Source organism: Falco biarmicus, chromosome 6, assembly GCF_023638135.1.
Source record: "Falco biarmicus isolate bFalBia1 chromosome 6, bFalBia1.pri, whole genome shotgun sequence".
Lineage (NCBI taxonomy): Eukaryota > Metazoa > Chordata > Aves > Falconiformes > Falconidae > Falco > Falco biarmicus.
The window spans coordinates 77,319,909-77,344,373 of NC_079293.1; the positions used below are offsets into that span (position 1 = coordinate 77,319,909).

At 39.5% G+C, this 24,465-nt stretch overlaps 1 protein-coding gene across 3 annotated transcripts in view; it reads right to left on the reverse strand.

The window, feature by feature from the left end:
- The window catches only part of RCAN2 (regulator of calcineurin 2), a 92,494-nt gene that overhangs the window by 25,963 nt on the left and 42,066 nt on the right, over positions 1 to 24,465 (reverse strand). The window contains exon 1 of one of the 3 annotated variants that reach the window (XM_056343791.1): positions 17,469 to 17,760. The exons of the other annotated variants lie outside the window; for them this stretch is intronic. Within the exon in view, the coding sequence (XP_056199766.1) occupies positions 17,469 to 17,555 (87 nt within the window). The 5' untranslated portion in view covers positions 17,556 to 17,760. Of the gene's footprint in view, positions 1 to 17,468; positions 17,761 to 24,465 lie in introns of those variants that run through there. 3 annotated transcript variants of the gene reach the window in all.

Genomic DNA, 24,465 nt, shown 5'->3' on the forward strand with positions numbered 1-24,465 from the left:
ACCACCTCGCACCAGGACTGAGGTAGTAAGAGCCATCCCTCACTACCAGTCCTCCTGCATGAGGACAGTCCACCAAGGCATGATAACACTGCAACAGTACTGAAAGCCTCCTGGTAAACAAAGCGGGACAGACTTGCCTCTTGAAAAATCAACTGAACTAAACAAATCCATGTTCAGCTTCCAACCCATCAGCCCAACAAATCGTACAGAGATAATATCTGCCCCAAAGCTCAATGGAAACGGCATTCACATTTCAGAAGAGCTGACAAATGTCAGGGGCACAGAATTTTGCTGCGTTGCCTTTTCTGTTTTTAACCAGCTCACATCCCTGTTTACCTCAATGTGACGCACATTCCTCCTGCTTAGCTCCACTGATCTGGAAACCAAAGGCTCCTTCAAGATGAAATAAATTGTTCCTGTGGCAATGCCAAGGGGGTGATTTAATATAGTTTGGAGACTTCTCAATTCAATTTCACACCCAACGATTGAGCTAAAAGAAAAAAACACACTTTACATTTCTTCTTTATAGGAAGCACTGTTATTTTACTGTATCACCAGCAACAGCCTTTCTGAGCACTCCATACTTGCAGTATTCCAGGTCCAGATGCTGTATTAGCTCCCTGAAATGTTGGAAGTGCTCTTTCAAACCGGCTGGCCAAGTACACATGATAAGACTTCATCTATTTGCTTCACCCCAGTGCTAAGGAGAGTTCTGTGGAGACACCATTCTTTCTTCTCTGAGAAGCTATTTTTGATTCCTGTGCTGGCTACCATTTTGTGCAACATCACTCAATACTTTCTTTTTGTCCTCTTTTGCATCACATTTGGTAGTGGGGAAAAAAAAAAAAGGCAAGAACAGATTTGTGGAGGATTTCATGCAATTTCTGTCCTCCAAATAACAGCCTTACATTTTGGCTTGAGAATGATAAAAATAATGCTAATAACAGAGACATGAAGAAAATTGAGTCAGACCGTCCTAAAAAAATTGCTTTGTTTATTTTAAATTCAAACAATAACTGAGTAACATACGTAGTAAATTGCAAGAAGCTCAGCTGCATTGGATTTAAGAATGTATGTAGTGCAATACCAGCTACCAATTTTATCTTGTGGCTGCAAGAATTTAAGTCCAACAGTTAATTGGTAGCACAAGGAACAAATTACTATGTATATGCTTAGCCTGTTTCAATAATTTCTAAAGTTCATATTATCTTAATTTAGCAAACAAAACTATTGAAGAAAACCAACCTTAATTAGTTTTTACCAGTACCAGCCCAGAAAGCCAACCATACCCTAGGCCGCATCACCAGCAGCATGGCCAGCAGGTCAGGGAGGTGATTCTACCCCTCTACTCTGCTCTCGTGAGACCCCACCTGCAGTGCTGCATCCAGCTCTGGAGCACCCAACACAAAAACAACATGGACCTCCTCTTGGAACGAGTCCAGAGGAGGCCACAAAGATGGTCAGAGGGCTGGAGCCCCTCTGCTGTGGGGACAGGCTGAGAGAGCTGGGGTTGTTCAGCCTGGAGAAGAGAGGGCTCTGGGGAGACCTTGTTGCAGCCTGCCAGTCTCTAGAGGGGGCCTACAGGAAAGCTGCAGAGGGACTTTTTACAAAGGCCTGTAGCAATGAGACAAGGACTAATGGCTTCAAACTGAAAAAGGGTAGTTTCAGACTACACATAAGGATCACATTTTTGATGACAAGTTTGGTAAGACACTGGCCCAGGCTGCCCGGAGCAGCTGTGGGTGCCCCATCCCTGGCAGTGCTGAAGTCCAGGCTGGACGGGGCTGGGGGCAACCTGGCTTAGAGGATAGGGGGGATGGAACTAGATGATCTTTAAGGTCCCTTCCAACCCAACCCATTCTGTGATTCTATCAGGAAGGGTGTTCCCATAGGAACAGACCTCTACAGCAAAACAGTTGGTGCTGAGGATTTTCTGGTAAGATGCCATGGACTGGATGACCATTAGCAATTTGAGCATATTAGGCACACTACTGGAGTTCATCATCTACATAATTTCATCTGAAAGGTATCCAGTTCATGAACCATTCTGTGATGTGAACAAAAAGCACAGTTAATGATGATCAACAATAAAGTTGTCTCATGAGAATCCCCATCTCAGACTAAAAATCTAATGTAGGCACAAGCCAGTATCTCTCCTAAGATTAGTCAGCTGGCACTCCTGGAAAAGCCAAAAAAAGCAAACCCAACACACACCACCACCCTCCCCCACAAAAAAACCCCAACCAAACAAACTGAAGTGCTAGGGACAATAATAAATAAGGCATGTAGTCAAACTTGTGCAGGAAACTAGGGTTTAAGTTATGCATTTATGAGAAGCTGTGTGAAAAGATACTAACTGTATAGATTTAGGAACTGTAAGAAAAGCAACATAAATAACCACCTTCTTATTACACTGTTTTTCATTGATCTTTGACAACTTCAGTTTCATCTCAACCCTTCTGATGTATCCCACACTCCTCTTCTGTGTGGTGACACTGAGGCAAAGACAGACTGGCTTATAGTCACAGTGCCCACTTACGGGCAACCATGGGAGCAGAACCAGTGCTCCCGTAACTCATCCAGAAGCATCTCACTTCTATAGATGTACAAAACCCCCATCAGAGCACCTATAAAGCTCGGCCTCTCAAAAATCTGTTACTGAGCCTGTTGAAGTGTCAAGGGACACCCTCTGTGGCTGTCAGAGATGCAGAATCAGGACCTCACTGAACAGAATGCTACACATGGGAATGAAATATACTAAAGAGAACACTAAGAGCTGAGAAACTTTGTTTTATTTATACTCTTGGAGCTATAATGTTGTAAAACAACCATAAAATGCATACTATTCATTCCCTGTCTCTGTCAATGCCGTTAAACTAGAAAAATAAACAAGAAAAGGCCATGGGACAACTTAAACAAATAAAATGCTTGCCTTGCCCATTGCTGATTTACTATTTTGCCTACAGTGATCAACATTTATAGTATTTCAGCTGTTTCTCATCACAGTCATTCAGAATGCTTTCTCCCTTCCCTCTCCACCATCAACTACAAACTGCACTAACATGACTAAAAATATAATTTCAACTTGTCTGGATTTAGAAAGGACACTGACAATTTTGAAAGTCGCTATTTAAGAGAATGGAATAGAACCTAGTCTCATGCTCCCCCATGAATGTTGTTTAACCGTTGAAAAAGTGTACAAGGGAAAACTGTTGACCCATCAATATACATCCTCAAAAAACTAGTAAAAAAACCTCTGCTGGAATGTAGTTTCAAATACAAAGGAAAACAGTCTACCCAGAGACAAAAATGTACAAATTTTCGCTTGAGGTGTTAACCTTACTTTGCACCTCTGCACTGAAACATAAAACAAACAGCCTCTTCCTATCCTTTCTTGCCTTTCTCCCTGCCACTGCAGCCCACAATTAGTGGGCAGAATCTGCAGTACTGTGACCTGTCTCACTGTCTGACACTCTGGTTGTACTATTTGAGTGTTTCTTATTCTTGCCAGCCTGTCTCGACCATCTGTCATTCGCTGTCTTACACTTCATTTGCAAATTACTCAAGCAGGTCTGTTGTCTATACATTTGAACAGCTCCTAGCAGCTACAGCCTCTAAGACTAGAGTCTGTAGAATAAAGATACATCAAGGACAGTAATACACCATCTCCAGTTGAGCGACTAAATGGAGTCTGTAGCAAACCTACATAAACTACAGCATTTCAAGCTTAATGGTATATATATAAAAAGTATCTGATATAAACACGTAAGGAAGAGGTAAAAAGAAAACTATGAAAAAATCATCCTTGGGCTGGAAAAGAGCAAAGGCGGACACAGAGGAAACTTTCTGTCTACAAATGTGACCAAGACAAGGATATGGGAAACTCTTTCTAGGATCCACTTCAGACATACTCTGACCTAATACATCCAGCTCTGTGTATGTGATGCAATAGGTGTACACTGGTCACACACCAACACACTAACTGACACAATTCAAACAAATTTTACCTGATGGGCTACGTAAGAATATGAGAGTCCAGGGTCACATGAGAGATGCTTACACCACAGTGCAGCTTTCTGCATTTTTCACTTAGTTAATACAGCAAACTCCTGCACAGCTCGCTACACAATAGATTAGTATAGTTTTCTTAAAATATATTAACTTGTTCTAGTTCCTAATTTCACTCTAAAAATAGAGAGGTGGTCTAAGTGGGAAAAAAATGGACAATGGAAGAAGAAAATAAGGTGAAAAAAATAACCTTAAAACATAGCTCAGAAACTACGACATCCCTTTTAAATTGTCAGATTCAGAAAAAAATATGTTGAGTTACAGAAATCTCTTAAGTAAAATTATTTCCAGAAAAGGCTTTTACAATTCATGAAAGTCTCCTTCTGTAGCTTATCAGTGAAAATCCATCTTCACCATCAATTCTTTATGTATATTTTCTTTTTAACCTATTTCACGCTTTGTAGTCCTTCCTTCACTAATTGTTTATCAGAAAACATTTGAGCTTGATGCATTTATTTGACGAAGTAAAAAAAGTCTTTTTTTATTATAACATAGGATATAGACTTTCCTTACAACAGGAATTGTGCTATGAAAAATGGGAAGACACCAGTGCGTGTGTGTGTGTGTGTGTGGTGTGTGTACGTATATATTTATGTATTAAAAAAGGTAACTACAGGTAACAGTCTGTTCCTCCTAACTTTACATGTCAAAGCTTCCATACACTAAAATTACATTTATGTATGCACTGAAAGAGGCAACTATAAAAGACTGCAAGTATATCATTCACCCACATACACTGATTTGGTCCCCTCAGAGGACCCTTAGATGAGCTATAATCTGCTGGGTATAATTGCTCTTAATGCTGTTATCACTCTGAAAAGTTTAGCTGTGGATTCAATTTTGCAGATCACGGCAGAAAATGGATGGAAAGTATCTGTATAAACAGAGATGATACACTCTTCCCTGCGTGCTGCCTCTGTAGTGTCACTGTAACACTCATTTTAGCATTGTCCTACAAAAAACTGAAGAAACTTTCCAGTTTGATTAAACTTCAGTGAAAAAAAACCCGTGCTTGAGATATTTTTACACTTAGAGAGGCTGCCTTCTACCCCATCAGAGGTCACAGCCTGTAGAGGACTCCAGGTTCCCAAGCTGCACAAATGCTGAAGTATCAAAGAAATGCCATACATGGTCCACCTGCCTAATTAAAAAAAAATGCAACAGCATATTTTCATTTCCAATATACATCACAATGCTTAATGAGCCTCTAGAACTTTATAGGGTTATAATACCTAATGAAATCAAGACTTGAGCACACGTCAGAAAATTGGGCTTGTGTAGGCCAAAAGAGAGGTTTTGGGTAGACTTGGTAAGCAGCTTCCCACCACCCAAGAAGGGGTTACTGAGATGACAGACTTAGGCCCTGTATCAGGTACAATAAGGGCTGAAAAAGAAGCAATGGTTTCTGTCTGCCTGAACAGCCTCTAGTACTGTCCACTACCGACAGGATATGGACAAGGGAATTTCAGTCTTACAGTGCTATAATTGTTTTATTAGGCAGATGGAAGAAACCCCAGGGTGAAAAAGCAAATATTCCTGACCAAACTGCTCCCATGTCATTTTTCAACCAACTGGATGATTTCCAGTTGGCACAGATTTTGTTTAGAAATAAGAATTGGAAAGTAGACTAATCCTATCTTACAGCTAAAAACAGCCCTGCTTTCCATCAAAATAATTTTCATTTCCTGATGTGAAAAATGTATCAGTAACAGCATGATATTAAAAGATACTGGACTGGCATTATGAAACTGAAGTCGCTCTTCATAAAAGCTAAGCTTGTATCCAGAGCAATCGGTAAGAAGGCAACAAGCCCAGTGACTGGCAAGCAGAGCGGTAACCAAATGCATATTTTATTCTTTTTATGAACAAGTCTTTTAAAAATAAGTAGGGCATATAAAAATAATTAGTATCCTGCAGAGTCCAGTTTCTTTCCCTGCGGCACTGTTTCACACTGTCTCTGTGTCAAAGAAAAGCACATGCCTTGCGAATACCATTATGGAAGTTTATAATGTATGCATCTGCAGAGCTGGAGACAAATGTGTAGACTCGAGGAGGTCAATCAATGAGATTTTCAAAGTGCTAAAGTTGGGTGCAAAGAGATTCTAAGTGACATGAGCAGACATGGGACTACCAGTTTTAGGGGAACTAGTCAGTCAAGAATAAAGGGAAGCAACTTGTTCACTACTGAGGTTACATCTTCAAATGTCTGGTCTCCCAGACCACTCAGCCTCATGTACGGAATATCCCTGCATCCAGCTGCAAATCACTACACTGCAGAAGCAGTATCAGCAGTAGCTTTAAGAACTTACACTTTTCAATTTCAATTGAAATTTAAAACTATGTACTTAATCAGTATGGGATAGTAGTATTTAATTAAGAAGGTCAAATTATCAACTAAAAGTGAACAAGGTCATCCTACAGGTCCCTCAACACAGTCCACAGATTCTCTCTAAGGGATACTCAAATCAGAAACACAGTAGATATGGACTTCCCATGTATAAACCTCAAATTTGATAGAAAACATTTAGGGGAGAATAAATCAGCAGTGGTTGAAAGCAAGGCTACCTTCCCATAGATAAGTGGTCTCAAAATAGAGTAGTTCAATATCTACCAATCTGCAGCTATTACCCACCACATACTTCATTTCACACACAACTGCACAGTCCTATTAATTATCGTTTTACTCTACTTACACCATCTACTTACTCCCAAAGTAAACTCTCCTAATGCGAGAGCTTTTCTTTATAAGTCTTAATGTCCATTTGCTCTGCTTCTGTTTCACTATAAAACTATACAAAGTAAAAACTACATAATACAGTTAAAGCTTAAGCAGAAATTCTAGCAAGCATCAAGCAAACAACATTCAAAAATATTCTGTATTGTTTTCTAGGATGCATTGAGTAATCAAGTGTTTGGGGACTGCTACTGTTTGTTAAGGAAATGTTTTTATTCAGCAATACTTTGTGACACCAAGCTCTTTCCCCTACGCCAAGAAATATCATTACCTTGGGAGTTAAAATTGTAGGAAGGTAGCTTAAATCACTAGTTTTTCAAGTCTCAGTCTAGTTATCGACTACAAAAAGCAAGAGATAAGGCATCTAAACATCTTTTCTCTTTATTCATTTATTTTAAAAATTCAGATGAAAATCCATCAACTTCCCAAACCTCTAAAACTTTAATACGCCAATAATTTGTTTAACATAAGCAGCATACTTATTATTGCTATGGCCCAGCATTTGGCTTTGCTCCCAGCTGCTGTGATTAATAAGAGGTTTTTTAGTTCAACGATTCTCAGATTATGGTTCAAGGACTAGCAGTTGCCTGCAGAAAGCTGGCTGGTCGCACAGCCCTGGAATTAATCTAATATAATCAGCTGTTTCTAAAGATAAAGGTACTACCTTTCACACTTCAGTAGTTTTCTTCTTAGGATCTGTAAACAAGATAGCAACATGAAATCTCATTTTTAGACAAAAAGATGTGCAACTGCAAAGTCCAGCCAGCCTGAAGAGACCAACGGTGGACCCGTAATAGCAAGCTTATTTAAACTGACCAGTAGCCACAGTGGCACAGAACCCGAACTAATAAACTGCCACTCAACAGAATTAATGTGCTCAAGAACACCACCACAACATCTACAACTCAAGAGCTTTGAGTCAGCTTGGCAACAGAGTCAGAAAGCGCCTGCTTCTTGCAAACCACTATCCAAGCACCAAGCGGGACTAGACTTTTATTCCACACATCCAGGCTCTGGAACAACTTCAAGAAGTGGAATAAGCCCCTCACACCAGTATCTAGCTATAACAAAAGAGGGTAAACACTGTAGCAGCACTATCAGAAGGACCGCTATCCCGGCCTCGCTGCTAAGCTTCTAACGCTCTTGCAGCATTGCCACCTTCTCTCCAGTTGTCTGCATCTGCTATAGAGCACAGCGAAAACTAGCCATGGTAGCCCAGCACCCGTGTACTAAAGAGCGAAAGTGACGTGCCCTGTCTTCTGCACATCCAGAAATTACATACAGGGAATCTTATCATGGGCTGCATCACCAGCAGCATGGCCAGCAGGTCAGGGAAGTGATTCTACCCCTCTACTCTGCTCTCGTGAGACCCCACCTGCAGTGCTGCATCCAGCTCTGGAGCACCCAACACAAAAACAACATGGACCTCCTCTTGGAACGAGTCCAGAGGAGGCCACAAAGATGGTCAGAGGGCTGGAGCCCCTCTGCTGTGGGGACAGGCTGAGAGAGCTGGGGTGGCTCAGCCTGGAGAAGAGAGGGCTCTGGGGAGACCTTGTTGCAGCCTGCCAGTCTCTAGAGGGGGCCTACAGGAAAGCTGCAGAGGGACATTTACAAAGGCCTGTAGCAATGAGACAAGGACTAATGGCTTCAAACTGAAAGACGGCAGATTTTTATTTAGATTAGGCAGACATTCTTTACTGTAAGGGTGCTGAGGCGCTGGCTCAGGCTGCCCAGAGCAGCTGTGGATGCCTCATCCCTGGCAGTGCTGAAGTCCAGGCTGGACGGGGCTGGGGGCAGCCTGGGCTGGGGGGAGGGGTCCCTGCCCATGGCAGGGGGACAGGAACTACACAGTCTTTAAGGTTGCTCCCAGCCCAAACCATTATGTGATTCTACATTTGTTTTAATTACAAAAGCATGATACTGTTACTTATTGCAATTCACTAGAACTTAAGAGATTTGCATCACACAACTGTTTAGACACAAGAATTTGTTTATATAGCTGTGCTTTTGATTTCCCTTCAGGTCTACTCCTTTGCACTGAATTTCATCCTGTTGCTTAATTAACAGTTGTTCAGAATTTTGACACTGCCCCACCAGCACAGTGCCAGCCACACATGTTAAGGTTTTTCTCTGTTGACTAGTGTCATTGCTCTCAACCTGGTTCCAGGAAGAAACATGTGAGCTTATCTACTTAAATGCCCTCACGATTTGAGAATGAACCACTTCTGTTTTAGACATTTTTAAAACAACTATACACCCACCTTACAGAAATTGTATTTAAACTGTAGATCACTTATGAAAATTACTTGAACAGTGTGAAAGCTTTGGTCAAAATATCTACCTTCCATATCTCCTTTATCCCACTTACTCAGTTGCCCTGACAAACAAGGCAGGCATATTGATTTGACATGATTTGCCCTAGACAACCCGGCTAATCACTTCCAAAGTACTTACAAACTTATTTCCAAAATTCAAGCTAGATTCAAATATCTGTAATTATCCAGGCCTTTCTCCCCCCCCCCCCCCTCCTTTTAAACACAAATGCATTTTCTTTCCATCTCCCATCCTCAGAAGCCTCTCTGTAACCTATGAATTCTCAAAGATAATTTCAAATAGTGGAAAGATTATTTCAACTATATCCTATAGCGTTCTTTGGTAGATTTTATCAGGTCCTGTATGCTTCAACAACTGTCTTACCTCTGTATTTTTAGCAGTTCTTCTCTGCTCTGGCCACTGCTAGGGTTGTTTTTCTCTATTCATTTAGCTGATTATCTGTCAGGCACTTTATGTAACACACATGAAATCAGTCAAACCATAACCCTCCCCACACTGTTTGTTACGTATGCATCTTGCTGTTTAATGGATTTGCACATTGTCTTCCTCTTTTTATGCATCAAAAGACTTTCCTTGTTCTTACTTAAATCCTCTGCTAATTGAAATTCATTTTGTGATTTTGCACATTTGGTTTTCACTTTATATATAAATCCTTAAAACACTGTAAAGCAAAAGGAGTATCTGATCTAGACATAACAGTCTCTTAATGCATGTCCCATCTGTCCTTTGCATCAGGAGAGATAATCTCCATTATGCATTCAAAAGTGCCTCCTTAACTGCTAATTCTCATGTATTTCTTGGTCTCAGATAATCTTCTTAGGAGACACTACTTACCAGCTCTATAAGGTTGCTGAAAATGACTTTTTAAAAAAAAATTTCCCTGTTCATCTGATCTCAGAGTTAATTTCAAAAGCTTACTTCAAAATATCTTTTACCAAAAGTACTTGCCATTATTAACTTCTTCATTAAATTTACCTATGTCCATTTGCTGAAAGAAGTGTGCCCAGAACATTCTCATAATTTGATGCATCACATCTTGCTGTATCACTTACTGTTTGGATACCTTCAACAATTTAGAAATTATTGTGGTTTTTTTTTCTAGTATGACCTACCATACTGGACAAAAACAACAAGGGAAAACACACAATTCCTTCTTGCATTCCAAGAGGATGAAGCAGAAAGGAAGGCAGAGAAGGTAGGAATAATATATATTAAAAGAGAAAAGTTTTTTGAGAGGGTAGGGTTTACAAAATATTGTCTGTCTCACACATGCATCTGTAGCTTTATCTAGTCACATTCAATCATTGAATTCCCTGTAAAACACTTAACAACAAAGAATTTTGAGGAGGGAGTTGAAAGGAGAGCGGCAGAAGCCCAGAGTAAGTTCACAAAGGCATTTTGTTACCTGGAGGTGGAATGGAAGCCTGTGGAAGATGCTTTCAGGAAAGTAGAAAGCTGTCAAGATTAATTTACCTAAGGGTTCAACGATGCTAATACCTGCTTGGTGCAAGCTCTGTCACAAAGTCCTTTTTTTTGATCATTACTGGGTTTTTCCAGCATCTTGTGTCAGCTTCTGCTCTCAATGTCCTTAAATCATTTCACTGCACCATGAGAAGTCAAAGTCATCTGTTCGCAGCTTGATCTTCCATTGAGTATTCTTGTTTTCCTCAGTTCTCCCTCCACCCTAACTTCTCTGCCACTGTCACCCATTCAATCAGAAGGCCTGACACAACCTACCTACCTCCCTGCCCCAGCCTCCACAAGAGTTTTCTCCATTCTTGGTCTTGCACCAAAGCTGCACTTCTGATGGAAAAAAAAACAACGCTCTGTCATCATACTGACTTCCATTCACTGAAATCCTATGCTCTCCTTCCTCATTTCAGACACCTTTTTGAATAACCAACGGCTTTCCTCCTCCCTCAGATTAAAGCCACAGCTCAGAGGACTTCCCCATATGACCTGCTCCTTAGAGAAACTTGCTTCTCTTAAATAAATGTTCCTTTTTGAGGGAGAAAGGCCATTTCTGATGGTGGGTTGTTTTGGAGTTTGATTTTTTTTATCAGCACTAGCAAATAAAATAATAAACCCCTCAAAAAAAAACAAGTAAAAAGGACCCAACCACACCAAACCAACAGCTACAGAGAAATGGTGGTCAAAACAAATTTGCCAGTATGGTTTTAATTATTTAGACAATGAAAAAGTTTGTATTCTTATTGATTTAGTTATTGGTTTTCTCTGAGAAACATGGAAAAATATCCAAAACTGAATGAACCTTGTCATCAGGCAAGAGAATTCAGAGCAAAGGATGATGAAACTTGAGGTTGATAAACTTGGAGTATGACTTGTACAGCAAATGAAACAATCTTATTTCCTCCATAAATGGAGTTTCATTTCTTGAGAGGGTTAGTAGTTCTTTTACCGTGATTTGTTCATCTGCCTGCACATCAGCACATCTGACCTACATGAATAAAAGGACAAATGAGACTTCTGCAATGTTATTACCATTTCTCTAGCCATGACACGGGTATAACACAGCAGAACTCACACTGCATGATTCAGCTATCTGAATGCCTCCACCTTTTATGGCCAACGTATCAAGATTACTCACTGCAATATATGAAGCAGACAGATACTTTCACAAGTGACAAATTGAGCTGAAGAAATTACTGTGTACAGCTGCCTGCTGATACTGCTCCGAGCACAACAGGTTCATTGTATTTCTCAGCTCAGTGACTATTATTTCAACAGATAGGACGATCTGGTGCTGCAAAACTGGATGTTCTTCCATGCTGCAGTAGATTTATCCTGCTAAATATGAAGCCAACCTGCAAGATAAGCCCCTCTCTCTGTCCAAATGCTTCCAGAATCTCAGGTGGCTTCTGCAAGGTAGCAAAGTTTGGGCTAATTCCAAAATAATTTAAAAAAAAAAAAAAAAAAAAAAAGGTACTAGCAACCAAGCAAAGCTCTTTGCTCTCTAGAAAACGTCTAGGGTTCAAACAGCATTTGAGACCAAACATCTACACAACCTGATTATTAAAGAAAAGAATTATTAATTATACTAGATCTGATACATTCCAATCCAGTTTCCTAATCAGAAAACTTATTTCCTGGTTTCTTAGTTCTCCATCTGCAAATGAGAATGCTTGGAACTTCTTCTCTATAACACTACTTTCAAGTTTTTCAGCAATGCCAGGAGTACAGAACAGACACACCGCCATGGAGATGCTGCTGCAGCACCCAGCTCAGCAGAGGCCCATCCAGCTGGTTTCCCATTGCAGTTTGCTGTGCAGGCATCCTGCAAGGGCAGCAGGGCTGTTTAGTCCCCTGTTACAACCAAAGGCTTCTCCTTGATTCAGCACCAACAGAAATTCCAACTGCGGGCAGTTAAATGCATCACAAGAACACTGATGCTGTGAGAAGGTGATCTATGCTGTCCGGAACTAACATGAACAGAGCAGAAATCAATGTTAATTCTAGATGGAAATCACAGGCTGGAGCCAAACTTGATGAATGCATGTGTATTTTAGAAGCATTGTCAATGAGAAAAAAAGGGGAGAAATTTACTATTTGCCCAGAAGATATTAAATACGTAATATCATATAGTGCAGAGGGCAGCTAAGCCGTCATGCTTCAAGGTAGCAGCAATCAAGGCTCACCTGTATGATCTATACCGAAGAAAAGTGTCAAGACTCAACACTAGGAAGTCAATAAATACAGTTACTTCAAGGAGAGTTAGACAGTACAGTCTCAGCAGTCTCCCATGGGAAAAAATTAATTCTGTTGACATTTAGAAGAAGTTGTTTATTGACACGAAGCCATATTAATGGGGGAAATTTTCAAGAAAAGCCCACACGCACAGTCCTGGCACCACTATCAATAGTGGATGGAAAACACAAAATCCAGCAGCAACCGAGGCTTAGCTTGGACAGTTTCTGGATCCTGGCAGCCTGTGTGTTAGTGATGTGTTTGATAAACTGTAATAGTCTTCTTGTTCAGCATCTCTTTGCCATGACTCTAATGTTAGAGCACTTAAACTTTAAACCACAGAACATCTTTGTGGATGCCACTTTTACAAACAGATAATTGAAGCAGAGAGTTTAAAACACAAGAACCTAGTATGATTTCACCCTCTAGAACTCAGAAGTTTAGATATGATGTTAGACTGCTAAATCTCTCAAAGGCAACTACAGGGCAATGACTGATCTCCAAACCATCCATCTCAAACAACCAGTATTAGCAGTGTGTTCACTGGAGCATCTGAACTGAATAATGATTTACAGATTGACAGATCCTGCTCCAATGGGGATTAATCCCCCAAAGCAATACGGTCCAAACAGTGAAACTATTTCTGCTGTTTCCCTTCACTGCCTGGCTCACGTCCATATTGGTTTTCCCTGCATTAAGATAATGGTCCTATCCACATTACTTTACATTACTGTCTTCAGATACAAATTCAATCAGTCTGTACCATTAGTATTTCTTCTGTTACAGCACTGCCTCGTTGTCCCAATCATTGCTTGTTGCCTAGCAGAACGGCGCATGTGAACATAACTGAAGAGAGCACATGAAGAATTAATGATACAGGAATATCTTGCTTAGAGTAAGAAGTATGAGTTTGAATTCTTCCACTATTTCAGTGATGTCTGGAATGTCTCTATTAGAAATAAACAAGATATTCATTAACTAATTGCTTATGTAACGAACATCATTACATAAAATCATCATCTAGAGGCACTGAAACAAGAATTTTTATTATCCAGGTGAACTTCAAAGCAGAACTGTACTTGGTGATTTCTACGGTCGCCTTCTCAACTTTACTAGTTCCTGATATACAGGCACTGTACAGTTAGTAGCGTGTTGATTACCCTCACCCAATTTTGGGGTTATAAGACAATTCAAAGCAGCAGCTGATCAAAATGGAAAGGCCTGTTGGATGGGTTCGTGGATGGTAAACCAATGGTGTCAGTGCTGTGGGCCTGCTGCCAGTTTCAGGGCATTCATACAAGCCTCTGTTTATTGAAAGGATGAGCCACTCCAAATGCTGGAACTAAAAAGCTTTGCCTTCAGTACTAAGTAATTGCTCTCCTGTTCCAGAGGCCAAATGGAAAAAGAGTATTTCCGAGCCTGTGTGCCAGATGCTAAGAGCATAATGCCTACAGAATAAGGTCACTTCCATAGGTGAAAAAGCAGCGATAAGCTAAGCAGCTCGCTCCACTTCAAGCCTTGTGCCCAGTACCAGACATTACCTCTCCATGTAAGAATTCCCCAGCATTGAAGGGCCACTGCTCTTGAAAAGCGGCAATTCCAAGGAGTCACCACTGCCACCTGAAGCGAGGGCTCCTGCTCTACAAGCTCTTATCGAGCTCTTCCACTGCAGCCCGGCGAACAGGGCAGCTCCTGCCCACCCCCTCTTCAGCCCGCTAGCTGCAGCCAGCCTCCCAGGTGCGCCCACCCCACACACTGCAAGCGGGACAACCATGGCTCCGTCCAGCCAGCACCCTCCTCCAAAGCCTTGCTTCAGTTCTAAACCTAAATCGAAAGAAAGCAAGCTCTGCTGCACACGTATCCTAAAAACCAAACCACAATCCTTGCTGACATTAGAGAACTACTTCTACAGGATTAATAGCTCATCATGGCAAATCTCAACAAGCATCACATGTATCAAAAAATCTTTAATATGTCTGTTCTACCACTGAAGGAACATTCCCTTCCCATAGCCAGAAGGTTCCCTACAAAAAACCCCTTTCCCCTATGGCAAAAGCTCTATAGCAGAAGAAAACTGAAAGAACCATAGCCTAGACTTCAGTCTTCAATACTGCTTGTGCCTTCCAGCTGACTTGCAGAAGGGCCAGGCAAAGGGGTACTCATGGCAGAACAGAGGAGGAGATGAAGGCAGGATTTCTGTGCTTGATTTTCATAGAATCACAGAATGGTTTGGACTGAAGGAACCTTTAAAGATCACCTAGCTCCATGCCCCTGCCATGAGCAGGGCCTCCTTCCACTAGACCAGGTTGCTCAAAGCCACATCCAGCCTGGCCTTGAACAAGGCCAGGGATGGGGCATCCAAAATTTTCCCTTTTGCTCTTTTACTTCACCTTCCACACCCATCTCTACTCAGAAACAGTCTCCTTCCTTTTTAACCCTAAAGCTTGATGTTCCTGTCATCTGATCAAAGTCAACATAAACATTTTTTTGTTGACTGTGACCACACTGTCTACAAAAGAACCCACCTTGAAGTGAACCCCTTTTGCAGACTAAAAACCATTTTTTATTTTTTTCTTTGCAATTCCTCTGGGAGTGAGCAAAGAACAGTAAGTCTCTCCATCTTTACAATAGCTATTGTAAATATTGTAAATAAGTAGTGCTGAAAGTTTCACAAAGAGGGTGCCTACAATGTAGCCTGCTGTGTAGAGAGAGAATCAGCACAGAGCTGGCTAGGCTGGAGCCCTGGAAGCAGCCTAGCTGCAGCAGTGCTGCGTACAGCCTCCAACAACCCAGTTTGTTGACAACTAAGTGAAAATTAGTCTGCAGTGAGCTGTGTGTCACTGAGAACAGACTGCTTCTAGCATCTAAACCAGACAACTTCAAAGTAGACTCACTGTTTCTAAGCTGCAGTGCAGTCTGCAGTGCAGTCTCCATTGTAAATATACCCAAAGTCTTTGCACTCAACATTTTAATTCAGACATCAGGGAAAAAAAAGGGGGGGTGGGGTGGGGGGAGAAGGCAATTTTAACCAAAGCAAACAAAATACAAAAAGTCAAAGTCACATAAAAGGAATTACAATTCCTGTAATGTCTCTGTAACCCTTCTGGTCTCTTTTAGCCCATGTTCCTGGGCCACGCTTGCCAGACACTGCAGCTTAAAATCCGGCTAATTAAGTCTTACCGAAGTCAATGTAAAGCTCACTGCTAATTTTATGGAAGCCAGAATTCTGCTTTTTCATTGCTACTGTCATATAAATAAGGGTACAAGAAGATCACTATAACTTTAATTGTCTTACGTTGAACATGGACCAGACACTAAAAGACATTTCCAGGTACAAGCTCATAGCAAATATCCTAAATTATGAATAATAAAGATATGTTCTTGAGTGAAAAAGAAGAAAAATAAGGAATAAGCAGATGAACATTTCACTACTTCAAAGCATTACAGGAAACATGTACCAATGCAGGTGATACTGCTCACCTGAACTATTCCTCTGAATCACTCACTATATAATTTCTAAATACAGTATTAAACTGTTAAGAAAAAGCTTCTTAAATTAAGAAGAACCTCTTGCTGGCAACACAAAAGCACCTGTACAAAGTATACATATCACTTGGTAACAAACTAACAGGGAAATAAAAATCACAATAACCACTTGCAAATGAAAGTGGTTTTATTTCCAGATATTTCTATGGGCTTCAATGTTTGACTCAGAATTAAACAGAACAGAGGTTGAAAATTTGACCTCCAATTTGTAAATCTTTTTTTTTCCTGTTCCATTCCTTCAATGCTAAGAACAATCAGATCAGAAACTGGTGTTGTCTATATCTCTGTCCTTCAAATAAACTGCTGAATATCACTGTATTACGCCTATAAGCTTTCTCAGATGATCTGTGAAAAGCATACTTAACATTCTTCTTTCAAACTTAATTCACAGTGATTTTCTTGCAGTAATATGAGAATAAATTAAAAAGTTAATTGATTTCAACAGTAAACAATTACACACAATGACTTTTCTACAGCAGTTAAGAGACTGAGTCCAGCATATCAAGGCTTAAATTTGAGCATTGTTTTTGAGATATTCATATGATATGCAAGATACACAACTTTTTGTATTGTTATATTGCAGATGCACTAAAATACTTGCTACAACCCTTAATCCTCTTCACAAAAAAATTTATACTTTTATACGTGATTTGGAACTGAAGAAAAGAAACAGCTTCTGTTCAAATGAGTAAGAATATCTGAAGATTATCAACATCAATAAATAACATTTATGGCAAGGCTGGTCTAAAAAGTGACACTGGACTAAAAATATCTCAACAAAATTAACAATGAATGATTTGTTATGAATATGAAACATGTATATGCACAGATGTCAGTTATATAACCCATTTCTTATATCATTAAAGCGTAAACACCAGCCTATTCTTTCAGCTTATCAAAACACAGTAAAAAGCAGGCATATTTCTCTCCCTTAATTAACAGATCTTTTTAACTGCATATATTTTACTATTGCAGCAGAATCTCATCTGCCTCCTTATTCTGAATTGCTACATAGAAATGCCTATTGCTCCCAAAGGCTTTTCTAAGAAGTATCTGTAACAAAAGAATTGAAGGTGCATACCTTAATCTCTTGGTTGGCAAAAATCTCCACATCAACCCCACAGGCAACCAAAGTGGAGACATCACAGTCCATGCTAGGGGCTGGCATCCCCCTGTTTTCTACACAGAGTTAGGCAACCTCTGAGTAACAAATGATTGAAAGAAAAAAAAAAATAATCTTCAATTCAGTATTGCAACTGAACAGTCCAAAATTCTGGTTCAATGCTGACAGTAACTGCTAGCTTCCGACACAAGCTCTTTGCACTTAACTGAGTTGCTCCTTGCCTTTCCCTCGTACACCCACCAACTGAGCAGGCACAGCATAGTAACAGCGCTATTTCATCTCTCATGGCAATGACATCACCACAAAGACTGACATAAGCTAAATCTATTTTTTCAACCCTTTTATCTCTAGGCAGCACAGTGGATCAAATTGAACATGATTATGTGCTAAATCTGAACTCCGACTAAATCAATTCAAGCAGTATTCACTGGCAACTGAGTCATAGCTGTTGTTTCAGCTGAGTGCTTATGTTGGCAAAAAAGATCACCTGACACTGAAAGCTCCACTCCGAGTGTAAATTAACCCAGCGTTTAAAGTCACTAAGCTCAAGGTAATGCTCATTACTTTATTACACTTTAAAATCCACAGCAGAGCAATAATGAAAGAAAAAATCCAAAAACAATTAAAACCTCAGCATTCTGCTTTTAATAGCTCTAAGTCTTCTTTTTTAATAAAGCATGCTATATAACCTCGCACATGAGATTAGAGAATACATAGTCCTATCATCAGGAGTGATCAACATACTGCAGATTTGATCCCAGTACTTAGACATACAAGGTGCACCGTGACACATCTTCAGCAGCATGCCTGCGTGTGATGTGGAAGTCAATACCCCTTCAAAGAACAGAACACACAAATTTGCCTTGAAATGAGGACCTCACACTAGGCAACCTTTATACCATCTGCTTTTAGGGTTACTCCTTCACAAATGCAACGGTAAAGAAACAGACTTAAGTGAAGGTGTTTTACACCTGCTGACTCAGTAGTCTGTTGATTCTTTACAAATTTATTTTTAATGATAGAAATGAAAAATCTACAAATTTGGGACTTCTAAAGTTGATCTTTATCTCAGACTTGCACCATTATTTTTCCTCTGATGTTTCATTCTTGTGATCCATAATTTAATTTCAATTGTCATAGGCCTAGAGATGACATTTATGGGTAAATCAGATTAACAGGTAGAATTAAAACATTTAATTATGAATATAAACCTTGCAGAAGCATACAGCTCAATGTCAGAGACTGTTCTGCTTAGCTCTGCTTCGTTGACAGATAATGTAGCTTGTACTACACTCTGTGATGCTGCCCAATTTGCTACTGGCATTTGAACTAGGTTGTCTGAAACTCCCAGACATGTATGCTGACCTGTGGTCAGTGTGGGCTGTGGACTACTATACTCTTAATGAAATTTAATATGAAGACGCCTGGGGAAAATACATCCTTGCACCAAACAGACACCTAATGGCAAAAGCAGCTTCAGACCAGACTCAAACCACCCAGCTTCCCATTTTACTCTCACCAGCACTGCACATTTATTAAGCACAGGGAATTCCAGATTAGCTGATGACAGAAAAATCTCCACAGAGTAATTTGTTCTTTACCGCTGCGAGCTGGCAGTAAGGTTAGATGCTGATACAGAAAAGCTGAATTATCAAACCATTCTTTTCAAAGTTCTATTAAATTATTTGCCCACTTTTTAACTTGTATTTATAGTAGCCCCCTCAGCAGTAATCACAAACTGAGATCCAGAACCAGGACAAAAACTTATCCCAGCACTAAAGATTTTACAAAACAAGACTATACTGCAAGACTATACCGATCAACAGAAATGGATAGGTTAGTACAAAGCAGCAAATGAATCAATATAATTTATTATGATAATCAATCGTTTTGTACACCAGTCAATCACCAACAAGTTTTTTTTCAAAACCTTAAGAAAACACTTTTTAGAAAAGCTAATGTTTTTGTGAATGTTTAGAGGAACTTTTATTCATGCATTTGAATATCACACAGATGTAGTCTCATAGAGAAAAGCCATAAACATGCCTGACTGAAGTTCTAAGCAGGCAGCAATGGAAAAATCATGTCATGAGAAAACTGAGAAGTTTGTAAGTGGTTCTCAAAGAGCTGGAAGGAAACACTGAAAGCAAAGACGAGTCACGTATATCTGAGCCTAATGAAAGTTTTAGCAGTAATGGACCAACAGAACAAAAAAACATAACAAACATTTGAAAAAGGAAAAGATAAAGATTTAAATGATGCTGATCACTAAGGTCTAGAAAAACATCTGAAGTGAAAGTGATGCCTGGCCTGAATGTGGTTTCATAGCAGTGACAGAAAAAAGGTCTTACGATACAGTGCTACACTGGATAGTTCCATAATTCCTTTCCTTTTTTCATCTTTAAAACTGCCACCTATCAATTCAGTAGCCCATCTCCTTAATCTTCTTACAAAAACTGGTACATGGTGTATGAACTGACATGTTCCATTTCATGATTATTCTTGCACTTCTACTGTTAATCTACTTTCAAAACAGAAACACTGCAATTTTTTCACTCCATCCGAATAAGGAAACCATACTGGTATCACAATTAGTTTAATTTCTTGTTTCTTCTTGTCTATTCCTAAGCATAACCTATTTTTTTCCCCTTAAAAACCCCTCTAGCTCACTAGGGCATTTTACTGAGCTCTTTACAGAGAAAAACCTATTTGGTTTTGCTTCTCAAAAACAAAGATTACCCAATCTTGGCCAATCTTGTGTTCTGGATTTGTACAGTGCCTGGGATAACCAATCCTAGTCTACAACCCTTTACTCCCATGTGTGGAATGTTTGTTTTTCTATGGTGCTACCATAGCTACAGCTATGTCTCAGTTTAATACACATAAGTAATACCACAGATTTAAGACTGTTCAAGATCAACTGTCATTAGAACAACTTGTGCAAAATCTTAACCCTCCTTTTGCAAGCAAACTATTACTGACTTAGCCTTAGTGAAACTTCTCTGTATGTGGACCTGAGAGTAACATCAGCCACAGTGTAAACAAAAGCAGCAGCTAAATTCAGAAGCAAGTGTGACATTTTTTGCTCACTGGATGAAGCTTGTGCTCATTATTACTAGTAATAGAGGGGTTATTTCTATAGGAGCTCTGCTTGCAGGTGTAAACCAAATTAAGGTGCTGTACAAATCCAGAACAATAAAAAGAAACCCTACATCAATGACCCTTTGATACTTGAATGGAAGACCATAAATAGATTCATATTATCTCTCACTCAAATGTTTTTAATGATGTGAGTCTTTACCAATCTCATTTAGCCTATTACACAAGTCAAAGGTATTTAAAGCAAGCTCCCTTATATACCTGTTACTAGGAACATACTTCTACAAATGCTACTGTCTTTTAGCAGAATTATAAAAGATAAAAACATTTAACAACCCATAGAAATTTATGTAAGAGATGTGGAAAAAAGCCCAGAAAAACGACAGTTCTTCCAGTTTCTCTCTCTGCAGCAGACGGTAAGAAAGGCCAACCAGATACATTCTTCAGGAGCAAAGTTTGCTCCTTCAAAGAGGTCTTTCATACAGACATTAAAAGAAAGTAGACTACTGAAGACTAAGTTGGGTTCAGCTCAGCCAAAGGAAAAAGAACATGCATAACTATTTCTTTTCTTTTGACAGTAAGCTTCAACTTATGCTGAAGTAAACTGTCCCCAAAAAGAATGGAAGTAACAGATAAATCCAGCCAGAGGAACACACCACCACTACATCAGACCATGGGAATTTGGGTCAAGAATTGGGAACTGAGGGGAGGAGTTATCCCCGTCTCTAAATGCACTGCAGTTTATGCTCTGTATATATGGAAGGGCAAAAGGTTAGCATTTTCAGGACACAGTTCAGAGAGAGATATCTGAGGTTAAGGGAGATGTGACAGCAAATGGGATAAAATATATTATGATTTGCTGCTATAAGCTAGCATCACAGTGCTAGAGGAATTCACGGTTACCTGGAAATAATATTCCCACTCTTAATTCCCCAACCAAATGGCCATCAAATGTTACTCTGTTATTATGCCCCTTTTAACAATGTTGTGAGGATTTTAACTCTTGATACATACGCCCTTCTTAGTACATGAAAAAGCCTGAGACTCCATTAATGTCCATTAGCAAACTTATCCAAAAACAGAGTTAACAGCTGAAACAGGAGTATGTTAAGCAAGAGGAAGCCTATCTGCACCGACTTCCTCTTTCCTAGATTCTAGATTTCCATCAAAAATTCATGAATGTTCAGAGACTATGGAACACAGCAGTATCAAAGATGTAAAATAGAGCAACTAGCTCATTTTTGAATCCCCAAAGGTGATAAATGGATTGTATGTCAAATAAACCATCTTTTAGAAAGAAAATGTAACTGTCATTTACAATAAATAAGGAACAACAAACTATCCAACAGCTGCAAAACCACTGATTTTTCCAGGATGAGTTTGACCCCCAAGTTAAAGTTTCTACATATTCTAAATTGTTAACACCTGTAGCTAAAAAAAAGACTCCAATTCATCCCTTCTTATAACAAATAATCACTCCTATGGTTTGAAAATTTTTAAAGACAGAGAATTTTGGCCAGAGGAAAAAAGAGAGAACAGAGGTTTAATTAAAATTAGAGTAACTCTAAATCAGTACATTACTCATACATATAGAAACTCTAGAGCTTGGAAAATCCCTAGCTGAACCATGCCTTGGCGGGCCTTGATTTTTGGAGAGGTAACTTTTCTGTATTGTAAGTGGTATTTTGCTTTTTTGTAGGTAATAACTTCCTATCAGTCACACTTACAGACCTCAGAATCTCAGGGTCCAAGTGTCAGAAAATAAAACAGATAATAAACATTATGAAGGATTTCTCCTTCCTTTAATAAGGATAATACCAAGCAACTCAAAGTTCCACATATGATAATGTGAGAATACTTCAGGGGATGAATAAATGACTGTGTCATTTAGCTACATACAAGTTTCAACTCTACGTCAGAATTGTTCAATTACTTTTAACATGGCAGCACTGTTCATAGTCCTTAAGCTTCAATGTGTGAGGAAGCGGGGTGGTGTGAAGGGGTGGAAATCAGTGCATGTGTTTTCTGTCTACTGGAAATGGTTACAAATCCTTCTCTGTGCCAGATCCACACAAAGTAAGAACTGTTACGGTTCCAGACTACAGAACCCCCTCATAAAACAAACTGACGTGGTTCAGAAGTCAGGATGTCCTTGATTCATTTGGTGAACAGATGGCCACCCATAGAATACATAACACACACATGAATCCCTGATAACAAAAGAGGATCATAACCCTGTAGTGTAAGCTAAATTTATTTGCAGTCTGTCTACATAGTATCACAGATAAATTGCATAGGTTTCAGCTTTAAATTTAAGAGAAATAAACTTAGATCTCCACACCCTGGTATATACATTGCCATTGTAGGCAACAGATTTGGTACTCGGTTTTAGTGCTTCAGCATGGATAGCTAGTGCAATGTCAGATGCCTTAGGGTATCCAGGACATGCACAGGGTTGACAAATGTGATAAAGGACTTCTGGAAGACCCTTCTCTTCTGAACCATCAGCCAAAGGCCCCAAAACATTCTTTAAAATATTTAAATTAGCACTAAGTACCTGCATTTGGGCAACTGAAAGCTTCATATTCAATACACCCAATGGACTCTAGAGTGGGATTTTGCCAACCATTCGCTTCTTGTGTAGTTTAGGATGGTCTGAATTGCTCTCTAACCTCCACTGACTACTAACTAGATTTCCAGCAACTACTGCAAAAACTTAAACATACACTGCATATGCACTGTATGTTTAAGGTGATGTTTAAATTTAAAGTGTTGAACTGAATTCTACACATTACCACTGTGCCTCAATCTCTTCAACAGCAAGATAGGAATGGAGATAACTACCTACTGTGTAGATGTATGGCAAGGTCAAGGAGCATATGTAAAACAGATTTCCCAGGCAAATTTCTAATCAGTGGATTTTTATGTTATCTTTAATTTTTATATATATATAATTTTATAATTTAATTTTATAGAAGTGATAGAATGAGCAAAGACAGCAAAACAGGTGAAGCACATATATTTAGTCTTGCAGTACTTGAAAAAAGATTTAAAGCCAGGTCATGCATGGATTCTGAAGAGACTGCCACACACAAAGGATGCCAGGCCAATGCTCTGAGAGCTGCAAAAACCCCTGAAATCTCAGGCACCTTCTCAGTTCACATTGGGAAGATTGATGAGCTCATAGACTGGCACAGGAGCAAGATGCTGAAGAAATGGATTCAGTTCTTCACTGAACTACCTTTATGACCTTGGTCAAAGAACATGCAAGAACACACATTCAGAGCCCTGTGTTTTATTTGGATTTTAAGTGTAAACTGAGAAGGGCAGGTAGTCTCCATCACTAGACACAATTTAATGCATGATGCTGGTTGGGATAGGCCTACAATAATCCCACCTAAAAATGTGATTTACAGTTATCCATGAACTCTAACAGTTTCAAAATGTATTTTTAAATCATTTCCATTTACCCTTACTTGTCTCAGTCTAACAAGAGTATTTAACATGCCTGTATGTTTTCCTTGTCATTTGAGAAGCTTCACAGCAAAATGCCCTTGAAAGTAGAGGCTGGAATACCAATGCTCACTGTTGTGAGAGACCAACCTTATCTCTGAGCTGCAGCTCTGCACAGGACACACAGGTGAGAGATGTAATGGCTGTGCTGAGAGAAAACAGTGCTTACTGCCAAGCCAGAAAAAGCAGTCCAGTTCAAAGGAAAAAAAAAAAAAAGTAAACTGTCAAACAGCATACAGTCAGACAGAAAATAATGAAGCAATGAATAACAGATTTCTTATGTAATTGCTATTTTATCCTGATATTATAGGGTGGCTATTTATTTTGCTGCAGCACTTTAAAC